At 39.0% G+C, this 17551-nt stretch overlaps 1 protein-coding gene across 14 annotated transcripts in view; it reads left to right on the plus strand.

The window, feature by feature from the left end:
• Cast (calpastatin) overlaps positions 1-17551 on the plus strand; it is a 128358-nt gene that overhangs the window by 73253 nt on the left and 37554 nt on the right. For 13 of the 14 annotated variants that reach the window (XM_038321805.2, XM_038321807.2, XM_038321809.2 and 10 more), the window contains 13 exons: positions 1814-1882; positions 3077-3172; positions 4485-4565; positions 5143-5181; positions 5856-5942; positions 6073-6162; positions 7289-7390; positions 10490-10573; positions 11431-11478; positions 12895-12990; positions 14234-14326; positions 16147-16248; positions 16719-16802. In XM_038321805.2, coding sequence (XP_038177733.1) covers positions 1814-1882; positions 3077-3172; positions 4485-4565; positions 5143-5181; positions 5856-5942; positions 6073-6162; positions 7289-7390; positions 10490-10573; positions 11431-11478; positions 12895-12990; positions 14234-14326; positions 16147-16248; positions 16719-16802 — 1071 coding nt within the window. The remainder of the gene's footprint in view (positions 1-1813; positions 1883-3076; positions 3173-4484; positions 4566-5142; positions 5182-5855; positions 5943-6072; positions 6163-7288; positions 7391-10489; positions 10574-11430; positions 11479-12894; positions 12991-14233; positions 14327-16146; positions 16249-16718; positions 16803-17551) is intronic. The other variant, XM_038321800.2, reaches the window with a different exon arrangement.

Consider the following 17551-nt stretch of genomic DNA (forward strand, 5'->3'; position numbering starts at 1 on the left):
TTCAAAGGTGCTGGTGAGTCATTACGTAGTGTGGCTTAGAGCTAGAATAGAAGAAAAACTGGGAGCTAGTTAAAGTTATTGCAGAGGTGAAGTCTTCAGGTTTTAGAGGGAGTTGGCTGATGAGGGCAGAGGTAAAGTAAAATACAGTGTTCTGGGACTTCAGAGTCTGGCCTGAGTACACTGATTACACCGAAGTCAGGCAAGACAGATGCCACAACACAAAGCTTTTGAAAGTTCTCACTGTGTGGTTCACATCCAGGGTCAATTGTGAGCATGTGCCTCCTTAGGAGTGGAGTGGAGACCTTGCAGTCCTGTCCCAGAGCCTCTGGTTGCCCTTCAAAGGCTGACAAGCTCATAGACTTCATGTGGAGGAAAGGGTGCCTAGTTCGGGCTACACTGGATTGAAGCATATGACAGGCCTAAGGGAGGATGTGTAGCAAACTATTGTTTGGTGCACAGAAGAAGGGAGGACAGAGAGAGAGAGGAGGGAAGGGAGAGAATGAAGAAAGAAAAAGGAAGAGATTGAGCTGATAGAAGGAAGAAGAAGGTGTGTGAATGTCTCTACACAAAGTGGTAACTGACTCCCCAAAGGTGGCTCAGATCCCAGATCATGGCTTGTACATAACAGGGTTTTCACCATCAAAGTCATAGCAATCTTTAGTTGTATGCAAGTACTTACATTGTGCTTGTCAAGTATCATCAACATAATCCTCACATCCCCTAGTTAGGTAACATCACTGGCCTCACATCACTGTGAAACCAAGGGACAGCACAAGTGACTGCAAAGTTTCAAGCAGCCATACATGTCACTGCTGGTGTACAAATGATGGCAGCCTGGGATCTTCTTCCCAAATTTGATGGTTTCAAATGATACATGGCCCTGTGTGATCCTAAATGAATGAAGCCTCATCAATATAATTCCTGCCAAAAGTTTAGTCCCTGGCCCTAGAAGATTTGGGATAGATCATTATCACAAATCAGGAACATACAAAATATGTGCCATTGGAAACAGCAAAAGAGTTGCCCAGGTGACAAGACAAGGGCACACACCCAGCAGCAAAATCAGAATGTTGCTTTGCTATGGTAGGTTGAGGGATGTGAGCTGACATCTTCAGAAATCATGTCTGAACAGAGGCAGGAAGCTACAGGTAGGAAAGTTCCTAGCTGCCTTTGAGAGGAACTATGGTATTTAATGAGAGGAAAATCAAGGAATGAACAATGATATACCAAGGCAAGCAACACAGTGGTCTTGATGAGTGGATGCAAAGATCCAGGGAACAGTGGCTACAAGGAGCAATTTCAGAAAGAACTTGGAGGGTTGAAAGGCCCAGGACAAGTATGGTGAATAAAGACCCAGGCAGTCCTGATACAGATCATGGCTTTGTTCCTTGCTCTGCAACCCAGGGAAAGTTGCCGCATCTCCTTTATCTTCCTTCTTCTTTTTCCTCTCTCAATCTTTCTCTTCCTATCCCCTCTGCTTTCTTTCCCTCTCTTTCTTTCTTCTCTTCCATCTCTATCTCTTTCATATACCAAACAATATTTTAATTCCCTTTCTATAAGGAAAGCTGTAGACTTATCAAGTACTTAGGTCAGTCTATCACAAATCAGATACATGCATACTCTCTTTCACATGACTAAAAAGGCTTCACATTTATAGTTAGTACTGAAACATGCAACATTGCCCTCCAGAGCACATCAGGGGACTAGTACATGATCTAAGCTATTACATTTGAATAATTCATCTTAAATGTGTCATAAAGTTGTTTCATAAAGGTATATGAAAGTTTTTAAAGTCCTTCTAAATTCCCACTAGAAAAAAGAAAAGAAATCATTAACGCCAGCTTCACCAGTGGAGTCCAAAGTAAACAAGCCATCTGACAAGGTATGGACATCACATCAGTTCATCATCAGACATTTGTCCTCTGCTGCTTGTCTCAGTCTGATTTCTTGTGATTTTAAAGCAAAAATTTAATGACTTTGAGTTTAAAGAAATTATGACCAAGTTGAAAGTGAGGCCTTCACACTGCTGTTTGTACCATATCATGATAGAAGCCTCTGTTTGAAACTCTAGTTCCAATACACTGAGCTTATTAATAGTTTCTATTTTGAAAATGTGTTCTTTAGCAACATCATAACTGATTAAGACTTGACTTTACCCGTCGCTTGGTTTTAGCGTAGGGACATCTTGAGAGTTAAGTGTTACCTCTCTAAGTATTCTGTATTGATAAAGAATATAAGGTACTGTCTAATTATTCTGTATTGGTAAAGAACATAATGTACTTCTTTGAAGTCTATCCCCTCTCCAAGAAATAACAACAGTAATTTAAAAAGAAAAAATAGTCTAAAGTTAATAGACCCTAATTTCTATTACTTATATCAATAATGATAAGTCCTGAAACCATCGTGGGAATGTGGCCATCTTCAGTGACACTTTTAGTCTGAGTGAGGGTCTTTCCATTTCAGGTGCCTGTTCACACTGAGTTATCCATAATTACAAAGCAAGGTGGTAGATCCCTCTCATTAATATGCTTAGTTCATGTTGTCAAACTAAACTGACAGTTCATATATATTTTACCAGTGATCTCAAATGCTTTCTCTTCAGAGCTATCTTTGGGCAAGCAAGTAAGCACCAACAATGCTCATAAAGAAATGGAAAAACACAGGAGAATTCATTTTTAAAAATAGCTTCTATTTGGAAGACATGCTGTCTACAGATTATGTACTATGAAATTTGGGAGTGGGGGAATGAAAAGCAACAAGTACCAAGTGGCTAATTCTTGCATTTCTTTTTCTTTTTCTGTTTTAACTGTTAGTATCTTGACGTCATAGCCATTGTGAACTAATACATTTGTTGCTGTAATTAATGACTTGGTACATTTTGAAATGGTGATTCTTACCTGAATGTAGTCTTTTATCTTTTCAACTCAGAATCTGGACTCTGTATCTTCATAATAAAAATGGGCTGAATTTTAACTATTTTTGGAAAAGTTACAGTACTTGATAAATTTTTGTAGTTAAAAATCAAGGGCAATATATCTACCAAATAACATTTACATTCTTTCTATTTCATTTCCAGTCAGACACGGATGCTTTAGATGACCTGATAGACACTTTAGGGGAACCTGAAGAAACTAGCAAAGATGATTCATGGTACACTGGACCAGTAGTTTTGGTATGTAATTGGAAGCCAGTAAGAATTCATCTTCAATGGATAGGCAGCACATGAAGCTGTGACTGTTAAGCATAGGAGGACATATCATATTCTATTGAATATGTAGAAGCAGGATAGTATCAACATTGATAACAGAAACCAAAAGTTAGTGGTCAGCGTTGAAACAGTCTGCCTTGTGACAGCTACACAATTTCATTGGTTCAGAAAATATCTGATGGTGCTAAAACTCTCACTGACGAGGTCAGAAAGTCTTCTTTTCTGTTCTTTAGATTTGATGTAGTGGACTTGAACTTATTTTGAGTTTTATATCCTTATAATCTGAATTAATCTATTCTTACTTTCCAAAAAGTAATATAATTTTGTTTCCTGATATTAAAAATGTTGTTATTAAAGGAAAACATTTTCAATTGATACCATTAAATATTTGTTCCTATAATTTACAATAAATAGAAAACCAGAGAAAAAAACAACTTGTAGAAAATTAAGAAGTTGTTTGGACAATGAGCAAATAACACTCACCAGGGGATTAGGAAAATGACTTAAAGCATTGTGTGGTGCCATTTGTATGACCAGACTTCCAAGAGTTTGAAAGTCAGACAACTCAACTAAGACACTAGATACTAAAAATGTGTCCCTTTCAGTAATAGGTCCCTTCCAGGGAGAGTCTAGGAGCTTTGCCAGTGTGTTCTGCAAGAAGCACATCTCACAGAATATTTGAAAACAATATAGTTAACAGAATATAGGAAGCTACTCAGTGCTTCTTAAAGGGAAAGTGGCTTCCTTATGCATCAATATGGATATAATACAAAGCCGTAATTTTGAATAAATGAGTCCAACAAAATTATATTATTTATATAGTATTAGAAAACATGCAAAGTTATGATGTATAATGTTTATGAATAATCCCACATTCAGAATAATATTTTTAAAATATCCATTTTAATTTCTAAAATGATAAAATTACATGTATTATGGTATAAGAAATAAATCATAGATGAGATGAAAATATTTTAAAAAGTAACAAAGTATTTACTTCTAGAGTTTATAAAGGACAAAAAACACAGAGAAAATGACAATTCAATAGAAAATGGTGGAAATGATGGACTTAAAGTGCAAAGTGCTATCTATAAGGCTAATTAAATAATTGTTAGCATACCGTTAGAACTTTTGGGGCATGTTCAGTTTTAGCTTCTTAATGATTTATTTTCATCTCAATAGTTACAAAAATTAGTACTGACGTATTCTTTAATTTTATATATCATTGTCAGCATATTAACAGCATAATAAATCTTCATATGTGATTTAATTCTAGGACCCAATGGATTCTACTTGCCTGGAGCCACTGGGTATAAGAGAAGGAACTATTCCTCCAGAGTACAGGGAACTTCTGGCTGTAAGTTTTCTTCTACTTTTATTTCTTTCTTGGAAGATAATTTCCTATTAATATCAAAATTTGGAAAGTTGAATCGGGCATATACAGTGGTTAATGAAAGGTATGCTAACCTTTTAGAACATCCCTGACAATGTATTACAAACTGGATAGCTTAAGCAAGAAAAATGTGCCATCTGCTGTTTTCAGAGGCTGGAAGTCAGAGTTAGGATCTGGGATAGCTGGCTTCTTCCAAGGACTCTGAGAGGCAGCTTCTTCCAGGCCTGTTTGCTAGGCTTGTTGATGGCTATCTCCTCCCTGAGTCCTTTCACATTGCCTTTCCTCTGGGTTGCTCTGGGCCTCAGTTTGCTCTCTTCATAAGGACATTAGTTTCATTTGATAAGGATTCCCACTAATGACCTAGCTTTACTGAATTTCTTATTTAGAGACCCTATGTCCCATAAGATACCATTCTGAGGTTCTTTGGAACTTCAGCGTATCTGTGGGAAATTACACAGTTTAGTTCATAATAGACTGAGAATACATTTTATCAATCAGAAGAATTAATTTTGACTTCTCACTTTCTTTCATTTTTTTTCAGAAAAAGGAAGGAATCACAGGACCTCCTTCAGACTCCCCTGTGAGTTTGTATGCATGTATTCTCAGATCTCTATCAATGCGGTGTATCTTCCTTTGGGGTATAGAATTACCAGTCCCAAACTGGGTTTGGTGATGCCGTTCTGTAATCCCAGTTACTCAGGAGGCTGAGTTCATGGACAGCCTGGGTAAATTATATTCTGTCACAAAATCAAAAGTAAAATCTTATCTGAGGATATAGCTCAGTGGCAGAATACTTGTCTAGTGTGCCCAAAACTCTGGGTTCAATCTCCAGGATCAGAAAAAACACAATGAAAAAGCCCGAACAATTCTGTATCTGAAGGTGATGACCACACCAATCTCTTAATCAGATAATGTTTCTTTGTATTCCTAGAAAAAAAAAAAGGTGGGCATGGGGCTGTTTCACTGTTCCTTGGCCATGTATATATATGGAAGTGGAGTGATGGGTCAAGAAAATAAAAGGATTTAGTAAATACTAATAATTATTAGTATGATGAGCACATATAATCACATGTAACTCTGTTAGAAGGAGGGAAAAGGAGAAGCCACCCACTGTCTTCCAAACATGGCTTCCTTCTGAGTTATTTCATTAACGTTTCTCATTTGGTATCTAAGGAATGAAAAAAAAATGTTTCTTTGCAAGACTCTTAGTCTCTGGTTTGGCAGTTAGGAGTTATTCTGTGCTCTTTTCTCTAGAAACCCATGGGACCTGATGATGCTATAGACGCCTTGTCTTCTGACTTCACCTGTAGTTCTCTGACTGAAAAGCAAGCTAAGGAAGAGGTATTGTTTTTAGCTCTGTTAAGGAAGCCTCCGCTAGAAAGTGTCTTGGATGTAAAAATAGTATTTTAGTTCTGTTTATAACAATTGAACTTCCATCACCTGTAAATGTCTGTTGTATTTTCTTTTTCAGAAATCTACAGGTGAGATTTCTAAAGCTCAGTCTGCTGGAGTGACCAGATGTGCTGTTCCTCCCCAAGAGAAGAAAAGGAAGGTAGAAGAGGTACACACTTCCTTAAATAGCCAGAGCCCAGATGACAATAGTTATTTGCCTGGTTTTGCTTAATTATGAATAGTTTTAGAGCATAGCCTTTACTGTTGTCATACAAGACCATCTCATGTTGTAACACAGAGACAGACACAATTCTTGAAACATGGAATCTTAGACTTGAGTTCCTCAAAGAAGCTTTGTGGGTCATTTTCGGGATGTCAGCAAAGGTGTTTCTGCTGCCTCAGAAACAAGCTGTAACCTAACTCTGTCTTCAGGGTTGATCCTGCAGCTCCAGGCTAGATGTGGGCACGTGCGTCCTGTGTGAGGGGTGCTGATAATGCTAAGGGCCATTTCTATCAGGGCTGCCTCTGCTTCGGCCCTGCTGGAGGGTATAGTTTATTTTTATCTCAATGGCTGGGAGAGCTGTGGGGGAGCACCACGCCCTGGCAGTGGGAGTTCTCAGAGCTCTGACATTGTCTTCAGACGCCACTTCAGCTTTCTCGGTTACTGAATTTAGCTGTTTTGCTGAAGGGCCAAGCTTTCAGAAGACATTTCAAACACATTTTTTAAAAAAGAAAGAAAAACAGGATTGTGCAAGTCTACTTGCTTGCAGCTTTTATTTTGTTTTTTGTTTGTTTGTTTGTTTGTTTGTTTTTGGTTTTTCGAGACAGGGTTTCTCTGCAGCTTTAGAGCCTGTCCTGGAGCTAGCTCTTGTAGACCAGGCTGGTCTCAAACTCACTGAGATCCGCCTGCCTCTGCCTCCCGAGTTCTGGGATTAAAGGTGTGCGCCACCACCGCCCGGCTGCAGCTTTTATTTTGATAAGAGTTTTTTGTAATATCATTTTTATTATAATCGTATATCTTACTTGCAAAATAAGTCTTGAGTGTGCCATCTAGCGGTTGCTATAGGAACAGGTCTGGTGTCTTAGGCCAAGCTTTCATTCATCGGTAAGTCCTTTTTCTTCCTCTTTTAATTTTCAAATAATGCTTCCTATATAGTAATTTCCCAATACACAATTCACCTTCTGTATTTAAAATGTATATTTAACAAATAAATCGATTATATGGATTCTCTAAATTCTAAAACTGAAGAATTTTCTGTTTTGTTTTTATGCACTGACTTTTTCCCTTTTAACAGGCTGTCATGAGTGATCAAGCCCTGCAGGCTCTGTCAGAGTCACTGGGCACCCGGCAGCCAGACCCTGAGTGCCACATTAGCCAGGACGACCAAGTCAAAGAGGTACTGAACACTGAACACTGAAGCTGAACACTGGCACAGGACTAGAATTCTTTTGCATTGTTAGAATTGAAAATGAGCAACTCTTCATTATCTCACTTTTAGAATCTTGTAAATGTAGGTTTTATTTCTGGACAGTGAGAAACCACGGCAGATGTTTAAGTGTTTATGTAAAACATTTACTGTGTTAATGCTTGAAAAGTGAGCGTATGGCTCAGTGGTCAGGTACTGATTTGGCCTATGCAAGCACTTGGGTTGGAATCTAGCACTTCAAGAATGCAAAACCTTTTTGTTCAGTATGTTGGTGTACATCTGTGATCCCAGAACTTAGAAGGCTGAGGCAGGAGGATTGTGAACATGTGAGATCCTGTCAGGAAAAAAGGAGGAATGGGGTGCAGGAAGAAAAAGAAAGAAACACTAATCTGCTTTCTCAAAGGTAAAGAGGCAACAAGATAAAAGTAGTGCTGAGGTGAGAATCTGTGAGATTTGTTTTGCCAGGTATTTTGTATTTTCAGAAGAGTGCTTGTGGAAGGAGGTGATCATGGAAGAGAGTGATGAACCTTCTTCTGTATAACTATGGGGAAGAAGGTTGACATTGTCTCAGGTTAAAACAAACTGAGCAGCAATCACTCAACTGCTTGTTTACTGGGGCTCACACACACTTGCAGCACCTCTGTCTCATAGCCTCCCAGCCCTTAACAAGCCCGTCCAAGATTGTAGCAGGTAGAAGTAATGATTAAGTTGTGATTTCAGGAAAAGGCCAGAAGTAAACCTCCTGTATCTGACAAAGTAGGAATCCTGGAGCGAGACAACCAAAGGCTTTAGGAGCACTACCCTATCAGTTCAGGGGAAGCACTACCCTATCAGTTCAGGGGGAGCACTACCCTATCAGTTCAGGGGAAGCAAGCTGGCAAGTGGCAGTGTCACAATGCCCCTGACTCTGCTGTTACTTCCTGTTCTGAGTTGTCAGGGAAGGACAATCTCCTTGACTCCCAGGAACTCTGCCTGAGTCTGAATTGGCCCAGGTCTATTATGGGCCAGTTTCTGTCTTCTACTTTCTGGGATGGCTCCCCTACTGCAGTGTGGCATGAGAAGCTTCATGATGCTAAACACAAGGGAGACGGAGAAACAATTCCTGCCCTTCAGGACCATGTGATGTACTCAGAAGAAAGGGAACATGGGTCCAGATACTGTGAGGTGCAGATTACTCAGAGCCTGCTATCTCTAAGGATTGTGGTCTTGGTGGAGCGTGGGTGTGACCAGGAGGTTCTATGTCGTGAATCTATCACCTGGGGGCTATGGATTTCACTTTTGCCACAGGCTTTATATAAATAATTAGAATAATTTAATAAGACTGCTCACACAGAGAGAGACAGACACACACATACACACATACACACACATATGTAGTTTTCTCTCCATATAATGTGTAAACCTAATAGAAGAAGCAGGATAGTCTAACCCAGATGAATAATTGGAAAACAGTGACGTAAAAGGAACTCACGCAGCACCATGGGTAAGATCGTTGCTCTCCAGATTATGTGTAGGAGTGTGTTCACTGTCCTAGAAGCCAGTGAGTACCAAACACTAATAAAATAACTTTCCACTTATGTCAGGCAAGCCTTCTCCTAGTCCTCAACGATAACTATTTCATAAGAAGCTCTTCCAGTCCTCCAAATTTTTGAGCTAATTCATGGAGTCTGGGGGTGATCATTCATAATGAATAGCCTTGTGTTTTGATAAGCCTTTCAACAGTCCTTGCTTCTTATCAGAGTCCAGGGCCATCCCAGCACCTCCCACATTAGGCAGCACCCATACAAACAATGGAAGTCTCCAGAGAACAGACCCAGTCCCACTTACAACACATAAACTTTGTTTTGCCTACAGTGATACCTTTTAAGCCACCCGAGTTTTAGGTATGTGTACCTGGTTCAGCATGTTTGCAGTACGGTAGACTTCCTTTTGTTCTAACTTCTGTTCCTTTGGTGTCTTGTATGGTTTGGCCATTTTAAAAACATAAGGAGCAAACAAAGAGGTGAAAAAAGAGATCCATCTGTGTGTATATCTGCTCATACCCTGGAAGGATGGAGACAATCTTCCTGTTTGGATGACCCTTGATATTAATGGAGTCTCCTTAGGGACTAGACACAGCACACCTCCCTGAGTTGGGCAGTATTCCTGAGTATCAGAACCCCCACAGACAGTGACAGAATAAAATCCGAAGTTCGAAAATAAGCAAAAACCTTTCCATTCTAAACAACATACAATTCTAGTCCCAGAACAAAAAGTGCCTGACTGATTAAAATTGCTTGAAAAATTTTAAGACTTAATCAAAAAATTAGTCAGTCCAGTCTGAGGTTGAGGTGAAGATGGGAGCAGTGGTTTGGGTCAGAATTTGCTGAAGTTATTGTGCTAGCTACCTTAGGTTCTCAATTATAATCCCTTGCCTTGAAATAGATACAAATCCTTATACATGGGATGTTACAGGACTCACCTGAAGATTCCATTACAGACGCCATAGAGGAGAAATAGTAGTCTACTATAGAGCTAGTTATTTCTGATGTGTCTATTTGCTCCTGGTTCACTGATCTTGTGAAGTAAGTCCTGATGCTGTTGAAAGGAGTCCTTATAAATCAGTAAAGCCAGTTCTCCATGAAGAAGCCACATTTATGACTGCTTCTCCCAGTGCTGAACTAGATGAAAGAACTGGATATGTACTTTTCTCTCTCCTTAGCTAACTGCCCTGTTGGACATATATGGAGCTATTAAAATAATTGCAGATATCTTCTGCCTTGTGCTTACTGTCCTCCAAGGAATGTTTATTTACTTTGGTGACCCTTCAAAGTTAATGAGCTAAGGAAGGATTATTAGCCAGAGAGGTAACACTCTCAAAGGTGCCATGACTTCCTAAATCTTGAACCAAGCAGGGAGTCTATCCCAATACCTTCTGCTCTCCACAGACTTGCACTTTGTGGTTTAGGGAGCATTCCAAATACTTTAACCCAATTCTGAGTTATTCTGTAGTACACGAAGTAGGTGACATCAGTTTCTATTAATTATATCATCTAACTGCTGCTTTTTTCTCCTCTTCATTTTCATCAGGCAAAAACAAAAGAAGAAAGGCAGGAAAAATGTGGTGAGGATGATGACACAGTCCCCCCTGAGTACAGGTTAAAGCCAGTTATGGTAAGCTTTCCACAGAACAGGGCTTCTAAAGTAGTCGTTAAAGCTCTAACCTATTTCACTGTTTGGAAGGAGGAGAAAACATTTCCTAAAATGTGAAAATTCATGTTCAAGACCTAAACAGTGTTTAAAATACAAAAATAGTTTTTATCCCCATCCCTGTTTGGAGAATTGAGACAGGCTTTCGAAGGAGCCTTGACTAGCCCCGAACTCACTCAGTAGGTAGTGGAGACTGTCCTTGAGCTCCTGATCCCCTGGAACTCATGGGCAGGTAGTGGAGACTGTCCTTGAGCTCCTGATCCCCTCTAGCTTCCAACTGCTGGGATCACAATCTTGATCCTACATACCCAGCTTCTTAAAAGTAAGGTTTTTCTTTAATCATCTGTTAAGGAAGGGGTAGCTAGATGACTTAGTGGGTAGAGATGCTTGTCACAAAGACTGACTACTTAAGTTTGAGCCCTGGGACCCATGGGATATGAAAAGAACTAACCCTGCTCACCCATACACACAGTAAATATTCAAAACCAACCCATTGCCACAATTGTACTATTCTTGTAAAAGTCTTTTTGTTTCTTTGTTTTTATTTTTGTTTTTTTTTATCTTTTTGCCTTACCAAACAATAATTCTTTCAGTAACTTGTAATAAAAAACAAATGATAGCATCCTTAGACATGTTTGGGCTTTTGAACAGATTCCTGTGTTGGTACTTACAGAAATTAAATCTAAAACTAATTCACTCAAGTATAATAATAAAAAAATAAGCTTACATCTTACATCCTGGGCTTGCCTCAAACTAACATAACAGAAATGAAAGCATTTTTTTTTATTTTATCTCCAATAAATTTCTAATTTTATTTTCAGGATAAAGATGGAAAACCACTATTGCCAGAGCCTGAAGAAAAGTCTAAGGTTGGAAAAGAAGATTTCCCTAACACTTACAGATAACAGAAATCTGTAGTGTAAATTAGGATCTTTTTAAAAGATCACATATCACACACAACCTAGTACTGAGGCGAATTCTGGTGGCAACTCAAGGCTGAGGCCTCTGCTCTTTTACATATATTTTAATGATGGTTTCCCTCATATTTATTACTAGACTATTATTTTTTAAGCAGCATTCACCAATCATTAGGAGTTAATATATTATTTTAGCATTTAATTTAGAATTGTATTTAGTAACTGTGTGAAATACACTAACACTTTTATATTGCCTTAGATATACATAGTTTCCTGTCATGATGACAACAATCAGCATTTTTAATCACTTGTTATATCCTTAACACTGCTCCAAGTGCTTTTCTTTTTTCTCCATTTTCTTTTCTTCTCCATTTCAGTTTTAATGAGCCATCGGGTAGAGTTAACGTTGCTTGCATGAGCCCAAGTGTGGGATTATTCATTAGAGAATGGGTAGTTTCTCAGTAGATATGCCACTGGAGAAAAATAGCCTCCTGTGTGCTGATGCCTGGTAGACCAGGTGTTAACTACCAGTAGCTCCTTAAAGAGTTAAATGGCTTCCTGACCTGCTCTCCTGTCTGGGATGAAATGCTGGTGAGCTCAGTGTTGTGCAGGTAACTGAACTTTAGACGTTGTGAGCTCATGAGCTTAGCAACCATGTCCTCCATGGTTGTAGAAAAGCACACTCCTCCACTGCCTCTCTTTCTGCTCTGTCTTCCTTTTCACTATAGGTATTTTCATAGAATCTCTGCATGGACTGGCTTTGCTGGAAGAAATAGGGCTTTTAAACTTTCCTGCCAGAAGCCATTTTCAATCCTCTCCTACGTTTCCTCCCTTCCCTTTCCTAGGGTATAGGAAATGAGTACATGAATGGTGTTTACTCTGCTTTATTTCGAAAGGAAGTCATTAAGGACTAGGAAATTATGAATAGTCACTTTTAAAACTGCAATTCTTATTTAAAACAGGATATCTTATTTGAATAAAGTCTACATCAATTCCTTTTGTTACTTTGAAAAGTGACTTACTCTACCTTTTTAATAATTGAAACTTTATTGAAAAGTACTTGTAAATATAAAATCATCCCAAAGTGATTACCTAGACTGAAAGTCTGCACCTCTCCATGGACTTCTGTGTGGTTCCTGGAGCTGACTTGTCAGGTGGTTAGGAAAACCTTTGTGCTTTCACAGTGGCCAGTTCTGTTCTTGTTTACCTTGCTTTTCTTACATCTATAAATGAAGAATACACTTTATCAAGCTAGCTTTTGTTTTAGATAATACAGTGTAGCTAAATTATATCAACCAAGGGGGGAAAATATTGTGCTGTGCTTTTACAGAGCACAGCGTCTTCCTAACACAGCCGTTCTTGTTATAGCACCCGAGTGAAGCAGAGCTGATAGGGCAGCTTTCAGAAGATTTTGGCCGATCTACATATCAGGACAAACCATCTATACCAGCTGAGAAAATAGAAGTATGTTTCTGATAATGTCTTAGGGGGGTTTATTGTTCATTCTTACTCTGAAAATGTGTGAAGCCAAAATTATTATTACGTAGAGGAGCTGATTTTAAAAGCCCATTGGTCATGTTTTGTACATGATGTTTGCATCTTGCTTTTTTCTAGATGTATTTTCTGTTGCCCTCCTAACCCTAGTATTCCTAAAGTTTAAACCCTGCAGTCATTCCTTCAGGGAAATGCTTATATCTGAGCTTTCCTTTTGATTTTTTCTAGTGATCTGGTTTAAATAAAATTGCCACACCTCTCAGTTCTTCCCACCTTTATATCCACGAAAGTCACCCTTCCTGAAGGATGTTTCTAGTTACATCATTCCTCTGCTCCAAACCTGAGCTTGCCACTCCATGAACTGATTCTGTTCATGCCCCTAGTATATGCTTGCCACCATGGCTTCCTTTCCACCAGGCTTACTGCATTACTGTTTTACTCAAGGGGAAGGCTCTGCAAAAATGACCTTTTGTTATTGGTGCTTTCCTTCCCTTGATCACTACATCCTTTACTAAAAGGAATTCTCACAGTAGGAGTTCTTAGTTGGTTTTTTTGTTTGTTTGTTTGCGGGTGTGTGTGTGTGTGTGTGTGTGTGTGTGTGTGTGTGTGTGTGTATACGTGTGTACCCTGTTAAAGCAATTGTTTAAGTAGAATCTGAGCTGTGCTCGTGCTTCTCCACCCTAACATCAGTGTACAGTCTTAAGGATGATGAGAGTACACTTTGGCATGGCTCTTTCTCCAGGGTGCTTTGCTAAAGTGTCTGGATTAAAAGCATTTGAAAATTACTGGGACCTTGCCTCTAGAATTCCTCACTGCATTGTGGTGAGAGTCTTAAGAATATATATTCCTCAAAAGATCTCCAGTACCGCTGAGGCTACAAGTCCAGGGACCACTCTGAAACTCCTATTCAGTATCATTCCTTATGTTCATGCACAGATTGGTAACTGCTATATGTTCTCAGATCAGCCCTTGAGATGTTGTGTGTATTTTCAGTGTTCTCCTTTTACACATGTGAAACTGAGTCTGCCAGTTGCTATTACAATAACTGAAGAGTTTCTTTTTAAACATGTCTTGGCATGCATATTGTTCAATAAGCATTCAAAAGAATCTTGCTTACAACTTACATCATGTAGTATCTAATTGAGCCACCATTATTCACTTTTATTAGTTAGGTAGTTTTAAAGTTATTCAGAGTGCTTGCTTCTTTTCCCAGAAATCTAAGGACACATCCCCTACTGCGTCTGAGACTGTGCTTCAGGCCTCCATGTGCAGTATGCAGGCGGCACCACCCAAAACAGCCTCATCGGTGAGTGATGCCCTTAGCATTGAAAGGGTCTTGAGCAAGCTCTGTTCTTTCTCTCCCCATTCTCTACTGTGTGTCACCCTAATATTATGACTCAAAAATAAAGTGAGAGCTAATGCAGAGTTGTTATTTATTGTTCTTCGGGCTTCAGGGCTGTGCCAGAAACCTCATCTGTACTTAACTTTAATTCGGGTGCTGCATGCAACTTTGCTTTTCTCTTCTGAACCTCCTTGTAACCCTACAGTCCTCCAATAGTCCCTGCTTTCTGAAGTTTGACAGAAAGGCTGTACCATATTTCTTCTTGGCTTTGCACTCAAATCATGACCAGGATCCTGCCCCCCTCCCCTTTGGAGGAAAGATTGCAGCATCCCTCTGCCTGCCCTTCATTGTTTCTTATCTTCTAATTTTTGAATGAAGTATGATATTTGGCTAAGTCCATGTTTAATTTTGATTACTAAGGGTTTCATTTCTATTCTCTGATGACTCAGAGGTCACTGCTTCACTCTTAACAAAATCTGAATCCTGAATGATTAGCTTTCCTCTTACAGGACACATGTATTCCAGATCTTGCATAGTATCTTCTCGTTATTGTCTGTAGGAATAAGGATGGTGCTGGGGCTTGATTCATGCTTCCCAGGAATTCCTTAACTGACGTACATTTCCTGCTAGTCTCCTCATTCAATGTTGATAAGGACACTGTAAAGTCTTTCCTTATCTCTGTTGTGTATAGGTGAGGACTGCCAGGCTTTATGTTGACCTTGAGCAGCTTACCTGTTATCCTGGTCCTTCCTTAACTGGGATAAGAATGAGAAATATGGTCCTGCTCTTGGATATCCTACAGTCTTGTATAGATATGAGCCAGACCTCAAGTTATGACACAGTCTGGACTTTTCCATATGGAGAACTGCAGATGGAGCATAGATGAAGGAATCTTCTTTTGTAGGAATTTACAAAGGCAGAGTCACACTGAGAAGTAAGAATAACATTTCCCAGGGAAACCAGTGAGGCAGAAATGCAAAGTTTTTGTATGCTTGGGATATGTTCATTTAGATGGTTTAGAGACCTATACAATAATAATACCAAAAAAAAAAAACCCATTAAAGAATGGTGCTTATTCGGGTTAAGTGTGGTGTATTGTTTTCTATTTATGAAAAGCGTTCTGACCAGGAGACATTCAATTAATTTTTAATAATCATGAAGGAACGTTTATGATGCATAGTTTGGAAAGCCAGAACCTGTTCTCTCACTTGACCCATACATGGTTTCTTCATTTCCCTTTACATGCCTCGTCTGTGCTTCCTCTTTATTTGTTTGAATGTTGGCATAGCCAAATCTGGCTGATAGCATCATGGAGTTAGCACATTTCATTCTGAATATCAAGACTCAAGTAGGTCATTGCCATTCTGCACTGAGGACAGTCAGTCACAAACAGGAAGACCCTGAGTCAACTGTTAATCATGTGATTAGTGAAAGTGCCAAAGAACAAACTTGTGCCTCCTCCCCAGGGCCTTGCCAAATTTGGTGAGAGATCCTGCCTTCTTTCCCTTCTGTCAGCTTCTGTTATCTTTATCTTCTTTTTTCCATGGGTCAAAATCCCAGCTGGATCTTTTAAGGTTTTCAGTATTAGTATATCAATTTCATACACAGTTTTTAATATAAAAACTTGTTTTATTTTTTTAACATTCTTAACATTTCAAAACCTCCATTCTAATCATATTGATGGTTCACATTATTAAAGATTACAGAGACCTGAAATGAGCATGTGCCTTTCTAAATTGGTAAGGATGAGTAACAACTTAGGTTTAACCTCTATGTCCCTGCAGAAGGACATGGTGCCAGATGATGCTGTAGAAACCTTGGCTGGAAGCCTGGGAAAAAGGGAAACAAATCCAGAAGATGAAAAACCTGTGGTGAATAAAGTTAAGGTAATGGCAGCTCAAATGCTTCTACAAAATGACTTATTAACCATGCCTCTCTGCTTTCTAATAAGTTAAAACTTTGCTTTTAAAAATATGTCTATAAAGCATGATCAGTCTTTCTTTGATACTGCACATATCCTGTTTAGTAAGCTAAACCTTAGGAAGTGCTAATGTTGATCCACTCTAGTGCCTAGGTAGCATACCTGTGTCCAAGTCTGTGAATCCCCATCTTTGTCTACCTGTATTCATCCTTTTTCCTAAGAAAAGTAGTATGTGCCTAGTACCCTTTCTAACCTTCCCTTAGCCCAGCAACCTGCTAACCTGAAAGCAGTGTTTAAGTTTAAGCTGTTGAGGATATGTTAAACAATGGCCATGTGCATGTTTGAAGCTAACAACAGATTACCTCAAATTTAAGATCCGAGGAATGTGTTGTATGGGAGGAGATACTAATCCTAAAAATTACTTCTTATATTTAGGAGAAAGCTAAAGAAGAAGCCCTTGAGAAACTTGGTGAAAAAGAAGAAACAATTCCTCATGACTATAGACTAGAAGGGGTCAAGGTGAGCAAATGAGTATTATCCCATTTGTTTCCTAACTGAATGTTATGTACATAAAAAGGGGGCTGAGAGCAGATCTGGAATATAAACTTCCCATTTCTTTATGTTCTGACCCTAAGTTGTATTATTGCTAATACCATGTTAGAATACCAGATAAGGAACTAAAACATATTCTTTTAAAATTTGTTCATTTTTATCTTCGTATGTATGTGTATCTTGAATTTATGTTGTTTCCCCTTCTTCTCCCTCCTCTTCTCCTTCAAATTCATAGCCTCTTTTTCTTTATTATTGTCACATATGCAAACATACACACACATACATATAAGTTAATATATAAATACAATCTAATGAGTCAATTTAGTGATGCTTGTCTGTATGTTTGTTTTTAGGGCTTAGCACTTGGTTTGGATAAGCAATTGTTGAGCTCATCCCTGGGGAATATTCTTTCTACGTCTCAGCATTAATTAGCCCCTATAGTTCTTCATCTAGAGATGGGACCCCTTGAAATTTCTCTCTTCCACATTAGGGAGTCAGCTGATATTGTCATTGTTCAAGTCTTGTTCAGGCAACCAAATTGTTGAGATTTCATGAGTGCAGCTTCCATGTCATATACAGAAGATGTAGCCCTGCAGCAAAGATCCTGCATTTTGGTCAGTTGTAGCTTGTTGTAATAGTCCCCATCTGCTGCAGCAAGAAGCCTCTTTGATGAGGGATGAGAGGTACACTTATCTGTGGAGATAAGGATTACTATT

Source organism: Arvicola amphibius, chromosome 3 (genome assembly GCF_903992535.2).
Source record: "Arvicola amphibius chromosome 3, mArvAmp1.2, whole genome shotgun sequence".
In the NCBI taxonomy this organism is placed as follows: Eukaryota; Metazoa; Chordata; class Mammalia; order Rodentia; family Cricetidae; genus Arvicola; species Arvicola amphibius.